General features: G+C 36.0%; 1 protein-coding gene across 1 annotated transcript; it reads right to left on the bottom strand.

Annotated features, from left to right (window-relative positions):
- Positions 1-11,874, bottom strand: ZC3H7A (zinc finger CCCH-type containing 7A). The gene is made up of 12 exons (XM_010719860.3): positions 11,644-11,874; positions 9,817-9,978; positions 8,654-8,850; positions 8,278-8,375; positions 7,052-7,233; positions 5,157-5,233; positions 4,485-4,618; positions 3,975-4,080; positions 3,373-3,481; positions 2,677-2,810; positions 2,187-2,350; positions 1-930 (listed from the first exon to the last, which is right to left on the bottom strand). The coding sequence occupies exons 1-12, from the start codon at positions 11,867-11,869 to the stop codon at positions 741-743; spliced, it is 1,779 nt and encodes a 592-aa protein (XP_010718162.1). The 5' UTR covers positions 11,870-11,874; the 3' UTR covers positions 1-740.
- Between the last annotated feature and the right edge of the window lie 18 nt (positions 11,875-11,892).

Raw genomic sequence — 11,892 nt, 5'->3', positions numbered from 1 at the left:
TTGCATGCAGAAGAGCTTTGTGTAAAGTTCTCTTTATTACAGGCAACATTAGTCCATACAATAATACACAATACTGACATACAAGTGTAATCTTTCAAAATCATCATTTAAACAGCAAAGACCAAGAAACAATTTTAACTACTTCATTTTCAAAAATGAATACATTTTTCCTCCCAAGATCCTTTTTCAGTAAATTATATTGAAACATACAAATAGAGAAAAAATACCCATTCAACATATATTGTAGTTAAATGGTTATTTTGTTTAAAATCTTTAATAAGAAAATCCTTTTTAGCAACCTACATATAGATAAGTAGCAAACTTTGTTTTAAACAAATCGTCTCCATTAAAAGATCTGAATATTCATCCATCATTTTCTTAGCCCGTAACACTCTGCTTTGTAATACCTTGATACCGGGAAGTTTTTCAGCTGAAGGACTGACACTAGGGGGCTTCCTAGACATTACAACCTTTCTCCCCCTTCTATTCCCTAACTTTCTGTCCAACAGGAGGTGAGAAAGCACATAATACTTCAGATTTTTTTATTCACCGCTCTGTTTCATGACAGCACAGACAGGTCCACTCAATTCCCCTAAATCTACTATATTTTGCTGTTCAGGAGGAACAATATATGCCAATAAAAGCAGAAAACCTGCAGCTTTTCTGTCACATGCTTTTGATTATTGTCAATTGTTCTGGTTTATGCTTCCAGCTGGTAACATGTATATGTCATCTCAGTATTAGTCTAAACCTTTAAACAAAAAACTATATTTTCCAAAGTCATTATCACTGGGAGCAATCAAGTGGTCTTTTCTTGCTTTGCTGAGCTTCATTCTTAAAACTTGTCTTCGTTCTTCCCACTCATGGAGTTCAGCATTTCCATGGGCAAATTTACAGTTGTTTCCCTCAGTGCAAGTACCAGCCATATATCTGTTAAGACAGATTTTAAGCAGTGTTTTTGTAGCACTATGATGGCAACTGCTATATCTAGGTGTTTTCCCCAGTTGTGTTTTTCAGATGCAAGAGATTCTTACAGACATAAAAATAACTGGAAGAATACTTGATTTTTAATAAGATGAGACTAACTGTTTAGCATTTGATTATACTCTTCTTTCCTAGCTGCCAAGCATTTGTGGAGGAGAAGAGATGACTCTTCCTGTTCTTTGTGATACCTTACTGAATCATTTAATGCTTGCCATCTTTCATTTACTTGACGTATTAATGTAACTGATAATATGACCTTCCCATTTAGTTCACTAAGCTACAGAACAACCTGTTTTAGAAATTCCATTAATTTTGTTTTGCTAACTAAATTTGGTTTGGAGTATTCAGCATGACTCAGGAATTCATTATGTTCTAGTATTTTTCTGTTAAATGGTGAGCATACCAGTTGATGTTCACTTTATATTGCATATCTGAGCTCTGTTAGCATTCAGAACATCAAATTTAGAATATTACTAAAAATGCATTGAACAGGGCACATAAACGAGCATGCAGTGCCTGCACAAGCCAAATAACTTGCTTTGTATGCTATGCAGTCTCTTAAGATCTCTAAAACATTCAAAATCTTTAACATGATACCAAATGGAAAAAGTTTATGAATGAGCAAAATTAATTTTTAACACCACAATGCAGAATGCAGATTTCAAAGTTTTCAACCTTCCAATAAAATTGCAAAAGTGCAAAGAAATGCCAGCAGGCTTACCAAAATCTACTCAGTCAGGTAAACAGGCTGCATTTAAGGATTAAAGGAAGCAGCAAAAAGAACAACCAATGCTGAAAAAACCAACAGGCTTGCCAATAAAATTTCTACTTGCCTTAAAGCTCCAATTATGCTGTCCAACTAGAAACTGTTCTTGTGTTCCATGGGTAATGAAAGGCAGATGTCTAAGTAAGCTTACAAACAGTATTTTTTAACCAAGTTTTTTTCCCTGCTGCTCTAAACGTGTGGCCCTTTATGAAGATCATACAACCATTCATTGGGTTCCACAGTTAGGAAGCTTGTCACTCTCCAACTTCCAACAGCACATGTTCAAATACTGTTAATTACTTACCTTCTTGTTGGAAGATACATGCAAGAAAAGAAATATTGGAACATTGTGTGTTAAAACTTGCAATGGCACTAATTATTTATACCATGAAGTAGAATTTTTCAGTTTACGAAATAAATCTTAGAAAGCACATACCTATCACAAATACTAAAACATCCGGTTGGAAAGCGATACTGCCAGCAGTTCTGATCATCTTCTGTGTGGAAAACCTTCTCTTTATGCTTTTCAGAAGAAATGTGACCCTGCCACTGTTTCTCACTATTACAGTTCTTCCCACACATCCAACAGTGGAAATCCACCTGTTCAACAGCGTGTTTGAAAACAAAGCATTGAGAATTCAATTTTACAAGTACAAACATGTTTCTAATACCTTTTAAATGTTTTATGTCAGCCTGCAAATTGTTGCTTAGCTTGGATACAGTTATTTAAACAACACCTGAAGTTTATGATTTCCACTGGCTTTAGAGGATTCAGAGGAAGTGCTTTATAGTCCCAGTTAAATTGTGCATTTAGCACAGCTATATATGAGATAAGAAAGCAGCAGGAGAGTAAGGACAACAGCATATTACTGACTGGGGAGGAAAAAAGAAAGCACGATCTTACAATTACACCTATGATTACTTACTGTTACTTCAGCATAGTCAGTTGGCATGTGAATTTGCTTCCCATTTTCTTTATTTGCCTGAGCAGCTGTATCATCTCCTTTTTCTGGTTTTTGACTTTTTAGCCATATGTCATACAACTGCTCCAAGTCTTGAACTAATGAGAGCAGAAGCTAAAATAAGTAATTAGCAATTAAGGCAAAAGTCTGAGAATACTAGATAAACGACTGAGTTTGCAAGCATAATTCAGTCCCCACCTATTTTAAGAAAAAAAGAAGCACATGGTATAGACAGTTACACGGTTTAGAGATAAGAACCAAGAGCAATACAAATCTCTGGCTACTCACCAAGACCCGTTTCTACCTTCACAGAGGAAAGTAATGCATTACATATTTTTAACAGACACACAAAGTAAAGATAACTTGGTAATTAGCTCCATGAACCAATATGCTACTTCTAACACTTTAAAAATATAATACAAACTATTTAGTTATTAAAATACAATTCATCAGGTCATGAATATTTAATGCAGCTATTTTTATTTAATACTGTTTTTGAATACTCAGCCAGAGCTCATTCAAATAAATTAAGTGCCTTCAAGGCCTACTACAAAAAAAGATAGCAAAGGAAAGTTGATTAGAAAGTTACTGAGGAACAAAAATGAAGAGCAGAGCAGTTAGATTCATAGCATTGCTTTAATCTTTACTTTTTTTACTTACTGCTGTTCTCCTTCATATACGTCCACATCTCTCTCTCCTCAGGACTGTGAGCAAATGAGCAGTTTCCATCATATTGACATTTCTTGCCCGAAGCAATATGATTGCACAACTAGAATATGAATTAAAAATATATTCTTCATGAATATAAAGTAAAAATGGTGATAGCAGATTTTTTTTAAGTTAAGTTTTCTCTCCCCTGACAGACACTTACATTACATGAAACATAAAACCATGCCTGTTTTATAAAATGAACACAGTTTGAAATGTAAACTGTTAGATGCAAGCACCAGCCCTGCTTTTTACCTTCTGTCAGATTACCACATCACACAGATGTTTGAAAGATTTCTAAGATAATCACTGTAAATAATTAGAATTTAGTTAAAGCATTTTTAAGTGATTAACTTCTGCTGACGAGAGAGGGCTTCAGGAGCTGAAAAGGACTAATCTCACAGGTTAAGGCTGAACTCTGGAGAAACACTATTGGCATATTTCCACCAGTTCCCCTGGGAATTTCTGCAGAACTAATGAAATCAGGCCAGTTACTGGTATTTCACAGTTGCTCAGTTTTCTTAACACAAAAGGTTATTTTTAGGTTAACATACATCAAATTGCAGAGGCACTTGTTTCTTTGCAGGAAGGGGACGAATGGTCATCCACTTCTTACGTTCATTAGACATTACAAGCACCACACGGCGATCTTTGGTCCACCTAGATAAAAACAGATGCGTTCAATGAAAAGAAGCAATAGTAACTAAAGTGGCTCTGGGCAGCCTGGTCTGGTGGTTGGCAACCCTGCACACAGCAGGGGGGTTGAAACTCGATGATCACTGCGGTCCTTTTCAAGCCAGGCCATTCTATGATTCTGGGATAACAAAAGCTACACTATGTAGATCAAAGCAGTACCAGGAAAGACTAGAATGAATGTTTATTCATAAAGCCTCCATCCTTCTAGTTGGGATTTAACTGAATTTTTCTAGAAACTCTATTATGCTTCAATGTGCTTTTCAAAATTCCTTGTATGACTTCTTTCCTCAACAAAGCCACAAACTTTTTCAAAAGAGATTTTAAACCGCTGACAAAAGGCAAAATTTTTGCTGCTCTGTCTTACTTACGGGTGTCTTGCCTTTGCACTGCAGTATTTTTTGTTTCTGTCTGGCTCATTAACTTGACCATTCCTCCAGCACTGACCACAAACAAACTTCATCTTCAAATTAAGTGATCCATATTTCATTTGGTTCCCAAGGATCTTACGCAAAAACAAGAACAACAACAATAAAAGGTATTTTGTATCTGCAAAGAAATCCACACGTAATTATGAATTATCCCCTATGTTAAAAGTTTACAACATATGTCTGTAAGCTGTAGTTACACTATATGCCTTGTAATAGTTTTGCTTGAAATTTCAAACCTAGACATTTTTTAAAGAATGCATTTTTTACTTATTTCTGATTTAGGCATATGCAGAAGTTGTGATAATATGATGCATAAACTGAACATACAGAAGTCCAACATATTGAAAAGATAATTAATTGCCTTGTGGCAGATGCCTATGAAATGGTACTTAGGTTTTCTGTTTCACAGATGACAGCATAAGCAGAGCAAAAAAGGAACTGTGTTGAAGAAAAGCAGACATTTTCAGCGTAAGTGGAATAAGGAAGGCTACACTGAAAGTTTGTTTGGGGAGCATGAGAAGTAAGCAATTTCAGAGATACACTACATTATATACAGATCAAAAAAAGAATCAAAGTTGCTACAGCATTAGTTTTAAGGCAAAATGAAAATACCTGTGACCCGTGTGCACTAGCTTCCATGTTCTGCCAATATTTCTTTGATTCTTGAACAATAGTATCATGTGAAATACCTTTAAAGGAAAGTTAAAAGCTCATGAGCTCTTACAGCTATTCTAAAATTTCAGACATGATCAAATTGCTGTGCTACCCAAGTCCCAAACGTTTATTTACATATGTACATACACATACATGCAAATTAAGAATCTCACCTCCAAAATATAAATGTAGTACATAACATTGCATTTAAAAGACAGCATGAAAGTTTTCTAAAATACAGATTTATAACTACATAAAGATGCATCTCTGAGTATTTGTATAAACATAATCCTTCTGTAAACATATCCTCTGCCAATCTCATTAGAGAACTTGCATTTTATTACAGACCACAAAAAAACACAATACCAGCTGGCAGAAACTAGACTGCCTCTGTCTTCTTTAAAAAGCAAGCCCTGTTAATTAAGCTTTGTTTCAGGAAGGCCATTCTTACAGCTCTGGCTAAGGTTCCTATTGGAGCTATACAGTGTTCTCACATACTGTAACAGTTATTACTGTGATTCCACACAAATAGGGTCTATTATCTGTGTTTGGATTTGAGGGTTGATAAAATGCTTCTTCCCTGAGGTAGGATTTGTTTTCTTCCCACACCTTACATTCTGAAGAGAAGCCTCGTGCTGAGAACAGAGAACCAGGACCGGGACAAGATCCAGAGCTCTAACTGACTTTAGGGAAGTATGAGGGCAACACAAACACATCCTTCCAAAAATAAAACACATCCTTCTGTGGCAAAACAAGTTTCCTGGAGAATCCAACCCTTACTTCAAAATAGAAATTACAGAGTAAGTATTTGCAATGCTGGACTTTGTAGTGGCAGCGGATAAGAACAGAAAGTAACTTTTATTTTCACACAGAAACCTCTAAAGGATCAGCTCAGGAGAGAGAGACTGGAAATCTGTACAGAAACAGTCACCTCTTATCTTTCTCTGACTTCACATCTGTGTGACATCCTCTGTTATCACACTGGTACAAGAATTGAGATAAACTGAAGAATAAACCACGGGCAGAAAGGGGAAAAAATGCCAGCGACACTGCACAACATGGGGACTGCCAAGCTTCCTTTTCCTCTGTGCATCACAATGATCCAGCACTACTTAAATAAACTACAGTCATGTAGAGCAAAGTAGAACAAATGAGTGACCATGCTGGGCCATAAACCGTTTATTGCCAACAGTTCATTGATTATTTTAAATTTTATAACAAGAAGATTATGGAGAATAAACTTGTGACCAAGTTTAAAACTCTAAACTCTAAATCTCTCTAAATATCCCGTGTAAAGAACAACAGAAAAACTGACCAAACGTACCAACTATTGAGATAGGGTGCCCACCTAGAAGCATTTATCGTCTGGCTTACTACATAGGAATACCAGATCAACACTAAGCTAAATGAAAAGTTTAACTACAGAGACAAGGTCCTTGTATGTGGGGACGGATTGGAACAATGGCATAAATAAAATACACCAAGGTTTTGTTTTCTTTTTTCCCCCCAGTGCTCCATGAAGAAGATATCTGATCAACATCTTCTACACTGCGAATGTTTAAAATTAAGAAGAAATCTGGTTTGACTTGGATTTAATAATCATGAGAGATTCCTGATTTCATTTCAAGAAAAAGATGTATCATATGATAATAAGCTGCTCTGACAGTTTTTATTATTAAGACCTTTCTAACCTTCAATAGCTAGTAAACTTGTCAACACTTTGTACCCTCTTTACACAGCTGTTTCTCTAACGTACGAAAGGTTTCAGCAGACTGGAAGTCAGTGCACCTTCCCCAGATTGGTACTGCAGCAGAAAAAAATGAGGAGCAGGATGAGCATTCTGTTAAACATACCTGTTTCTTTTTGCATTATCCAGACTTTAAGCTCTACCAGACTGTGAGCATAAAAGCATTTATCCTCTCTTAAGCAGCCATAGTGTACCTCATGTCTGCACAGGTCAAGCTGACACCGAACTTGAAAAGGGCGAATTTTGGAATACTTCACCATAGTTTCTCGCAAAATGTGGACAAGGCACCTATTTAAAGAAGAGTCAGCCTTAGATATGTCTTAAAATGACTTAATGTGTGGGAAAAAAAATGTAAAATAACCCACCCTTATCACAGCTTACTCAACTGCCTTTGTAACACTTACTTGAAACCAGCGGTTTCCAGAAGTAGCACCTAATTATTGTTTCTAGTCTGAGTAAAGCAACATTACAAATCAGTGCTCTTGCAAAACCAAGAGCTTCGTCTTCTACAAAGCATTACTGAATCCAATCCAACTTTATCATTGGTTTCCAAGCAGCAAAGTGTATCACGTTCACTTTCAAGTATATATTCTATTTTCACACAAGAACTTATTCTTTTTTTAAAGCATCATTAAATAAAAAGTTGATGCATCCCAGTAAAAGTCTTACTTTCACACCTGTGGTATTTCCTCAACGTAGGGAAGAGGAGCATGAATAAAGCAATTAAAATGCTCCTACTTCCATTTCTGTCATATAAAATTTTAAGTGTATGCAGTATAAAAAATCCACTAATACTGCTATGAAACCTTTTTATCTTTCAAAGAATAATTTAAGGGGCTTCTGTCACATTGCTTTGCATGAATTGAATTATTAAGACCTATGGTCTAATTCAGGTAATTACTTGCAGGTAATTAAGGTAAGCCTGTATTTGACTGACTAGGTTAAAACTCAAGCAGAATAAGTAAATTAGACTGAAGAAAGAAGATACTCATAAAATCCTATATAAATTCGGCAGCACACAAATAATTATAGCAGTGCAGCTCACCAAGCAGACAAGCTGCTAACAAGCTCACAAAGAAGTAGGATCCAAACACAAAGATGGATACCACTGGTTTTGAACGCACTGATAATGACTCAGCCCTCACAGTTTAGTTACACGGGGGCAATCCTTGTTCACAAAGTTTAGTCTTAGCCATACTGTCAAAACACCGCAGACAGTTAGCAAGGAAAAAAAATTATCAATAAGGAAGAAATGAAAAGTCAATATTCACAAATGCCCTGAAATCCTTGCTTTTAATTTGAAATTTAAAGAGATGATTATTTCAGACATACTTGTTATCTTCAAAGTCATGCATAGCAGGGTGAGAACAAGAAGATGAATTATCCTTGTTCCTTTTGCTTATTATTCTGGGTTTATGATCAAAACATTTCTGGAATAAAAAAAAACAAGTAATTAGACAGTATTTATTTAAATATATTTAAAAGTATACCTCACCTTTTTATAATGGACTTATTTTATAATGGACTTCAACTAATCTCTACTTCAAAGCGGGTCAGATTATTACTGAACACACATTTCAAAATTTACAAGTCAGTCATGAGCAGAAGCATTTCTTATAGGATAACTATATTACCTATTAGACTTTTTATTATATATTAAAGATAATTTAAAGATATTAAGTATTATATATTAAAGATAAGGCAGCACCTCACAAAGAAACATAAAGAATCCATGATGTTCTTGAAGCAGTCGTGACACGGTAAAGTTGATCTTTCCATTTCCTCCAAAAAGAGCTTCTCGACTAAAAGCTCCTTTGCGCTCCAGTGTCCACACATCTATCTCCTCCTGGCAGTAGGCAAACGTGCAGTGCCCTGGGTATCGGCACTCCTCTTCAGCAGCAACATCTGAAATGAAAACTCTGAATCTGACGCTGCTGTTACACAACTTCTATTGTAAGTTCATCTTAAAACCTTTATCAAACGACGACACCTGTTGTGAAGTCTAGCAGATAGGAGCAGAACCTCATCCTGACTGATTTGTACATCAGCCTGAGTTTTACATTTTCAACGTCTCCATCAACTATATTTCTGCATTTTAAGGCAACAATGCTGAGAACTTTGCTTAAGTACAGTCAGATACAGCTGTTAATTAACACAGCAGTCATCCTGCTTGCATCATAAGCAGTCCATACTGCAAAAGAATGCTTTCTTGCTATTGTTGTTTTGCATATTCAGTGCTCAGAACACATTGCATTGAGGGCAACAGTATCCACCAGGACTGAGTGACAGTCAGACCAGTTCTTTTGCAAACCTACAGGAAGCTGAAAATGCAAGTCCCTCCTAGTCCAGAGCATGTTTTTTATTTAAAGAGACTAACTTGTAATTAGCAGGTGTGTGCACACTGACAGACCTGCTGTAGTCAGAGAGCATGATATGTCCTCCCTCTCTCCTGCTGGCTTGCCAAAACACACACATATGCACACCAGAACTTTTGGGGGAATGTCAGAAATCAGAAGGGAACTACTTCTATGCCAGTCTCCATTTGTCCGTACTGTATACACAACTCATAGGAAAAGAAGGAAAAGGGAGATGGCTTAAGGGGATACAGTAAAATGAAGCGAGAAATAAATATATCCCACTCAAAAGTAAAGTTATTCATGATGAAGAGCAGAAGTACAGCTCATGTTTTCCAAATAATCACATTAATTGTCAAAATACAACTTGCCTCATGACTGAAAATATACAGAACCCTGTAACTTCCCCATCTCCCATGAACACATTTAAAATCTCATTCAATACTTCACCGTGAAAAACCTAGAAGATATTAGTTTGAGCACAAACATTAACATTCACTACGTATAATACACCTACCTTTACATATATAATATGGTCCCACATACTGTGTTTTTGTTGGTCTTGGACGTATTTTTTTCCATGATTTATCTTCAGAATTTTTTATTCTACCAATTAGAATATCCTTCTTACATTTATGTTCTAAATTAGGGTGGTAAGCATAATCCAGTAATTTAGGACCTGAAATAATCATGAAATGGCTTATATTCACATAAACTGCAGCAAAATTTCATAATTTCCATGCACAGATTGGCACATACACCCAAAAGCGAAGTACACACAGTGCATGGAATCCTTAACTGCACCAGCAAGTCTGAAGAACCACAAGTCATCAGCAGCCATGTTGAGCAGAACAGAAATAAACTAAATACTTACAAAATGACCAGTTTTGGCAAGAAAAGCGTGGAGGGAGTACTGTATTATAACTTGTAAGTACTATGGGACAGCAACCAATCGCTACTTTTTGTCAAATTCCAAAGTATGTTTTTCCATTACACTGTTTTTAAACTTAATTTGCGATTTACAAGAAATCTACGCAAGTGAACACCAAGGATCAGAAAATGGCCCACTCAACCTTCATTTTTTATTATATTAAAACAGCTACTATATTTCAGACTCAAAACAACAGGTAAGAAGTACATGCGCCCAAAATATAAATGTCAGTCCCAAAGCTTTGTTATTTGGGAAGGAAAAGTGTGCCTAGGTTTATACTCTGGTTTTAGGATGACCTTCAAGTGAAGATTATATTACATCTAAAAGACAGACATCAGGGAGTAAGTTTGAAGACTAGCAACGCCCAGTGAACTTCACTCTTTGCTACTTAAGGGACTATGAAAACACGAGCGTGACCCATTTTCCCTGGACAAGTTGATGGAACAGTATAATTTTAGGTTGTACAGGCAGGAGATACTTAAACGCTTTGATAGAGAAACAAAGAAACAGAAGAAATGTATTGATATAAAAGAAGCGAAGACAATGAACATACAAAGTATTTCTTTCAATGTTCTACAGCTCCTGTGCTTTTAGCATGTTTCAAATCACTTCATAGATTTTTCTTGTAAAAATAATTTCAACCTAAAAAAAGTTCTTAAAACTGCAATAGCCATCATCAAAATGTCTCAATACAATTCTCTACAAGATCCACTACTATGGAGTACTTTAATATTGACACCTGTAACTTGAAGCACAATGTCTGTTTTTTAAGATTAGTCTTAATAAAAGCTATTGCTTCTAGAATACAGCTCTTTTTAACAGCAACAGCTCAGACCTAAAAGATTAGTTATATTAAAGTCCAGTACAGGTTAAGATCCTTTCAGTCAATACAGTGAAGTTAATTATTACTAAGATTTGGAAGCCTCATGATTATGATTTAGAATTAGTCTGGAAAAAAAACAATAAAACAGATGGGATGTGAAGGTTACCAGGTACTTTGAACTGCAGTTCAATTCCCCATGGCCAATCAGAGAGGGTATTGCAAGTTTTTTTAGTCTTGAGCAAAGGTGTCATTCTTCACAGTACCCTGGGCATTGGGAGGAAAGTGAATACAGAATGTGAATGACCTTACATGGCTGACCTACAGCTTGGGGAAAGCATGTGGAGACTGGTGGTGGTTTTAGAAATCAAGAACCTAGTAGGACAACAGATAGAGACAAGAAAGAAGATGAAAAGCTGCTGAAACATTCTACCAGTTCCTTAATAACACGATCGTACTACATCTGCTAAGAACAAGTCAGAATTGAACGCTATTTAGAAGCCAAAAGTATTTTTGTTTTATTTCACAGTGTTTTAAGTATATGTTTTTGTTTTGCCTTTAAACCAACCCAGTCGGGTCCCAGCACTCCTTACCTTTTTTGACAAAACATAACTGGCAGGCTTGTCTCAGCTCATGTGTGCCTTCTAATGGGTTTCTTCCCGCAAGTGCTGAAGATACAGGTATACTAGCAGTTGCACTGCTAAAAACATTTGAGAAGTCATTTCTAGTTTGACCTGAAATTCCCATGTAATTTTCAGACCCAAACAAACTACTAGGGCCATTTATCTGTAGGAAGAAAGTACATTTTACTTGAGCCATCTCATTTCATTTCTCCACCAAAA

This window comes from Meleagris gallopavo, chromosome 16, assembly GCF_000146605.3.
Source record: "Meleagris gallopavo isolate NT-WF06-2002-E0010 breed Aviagen turkey brand Nicholas breeding stock chromosome 16, Turkey_5.1, whole genome shotgun sequence".
Taxonomy (NCBI): Eukaryota; Metazoa; Chordata; class Aves; order Galliformes; family Phasianidae; genus Meleagris; species Meleagris gallopavo.
Note: the sequence above shows the minus strand (reverse complement) of the source record. Positions and strands in the feature narration are given on the sequence as shown.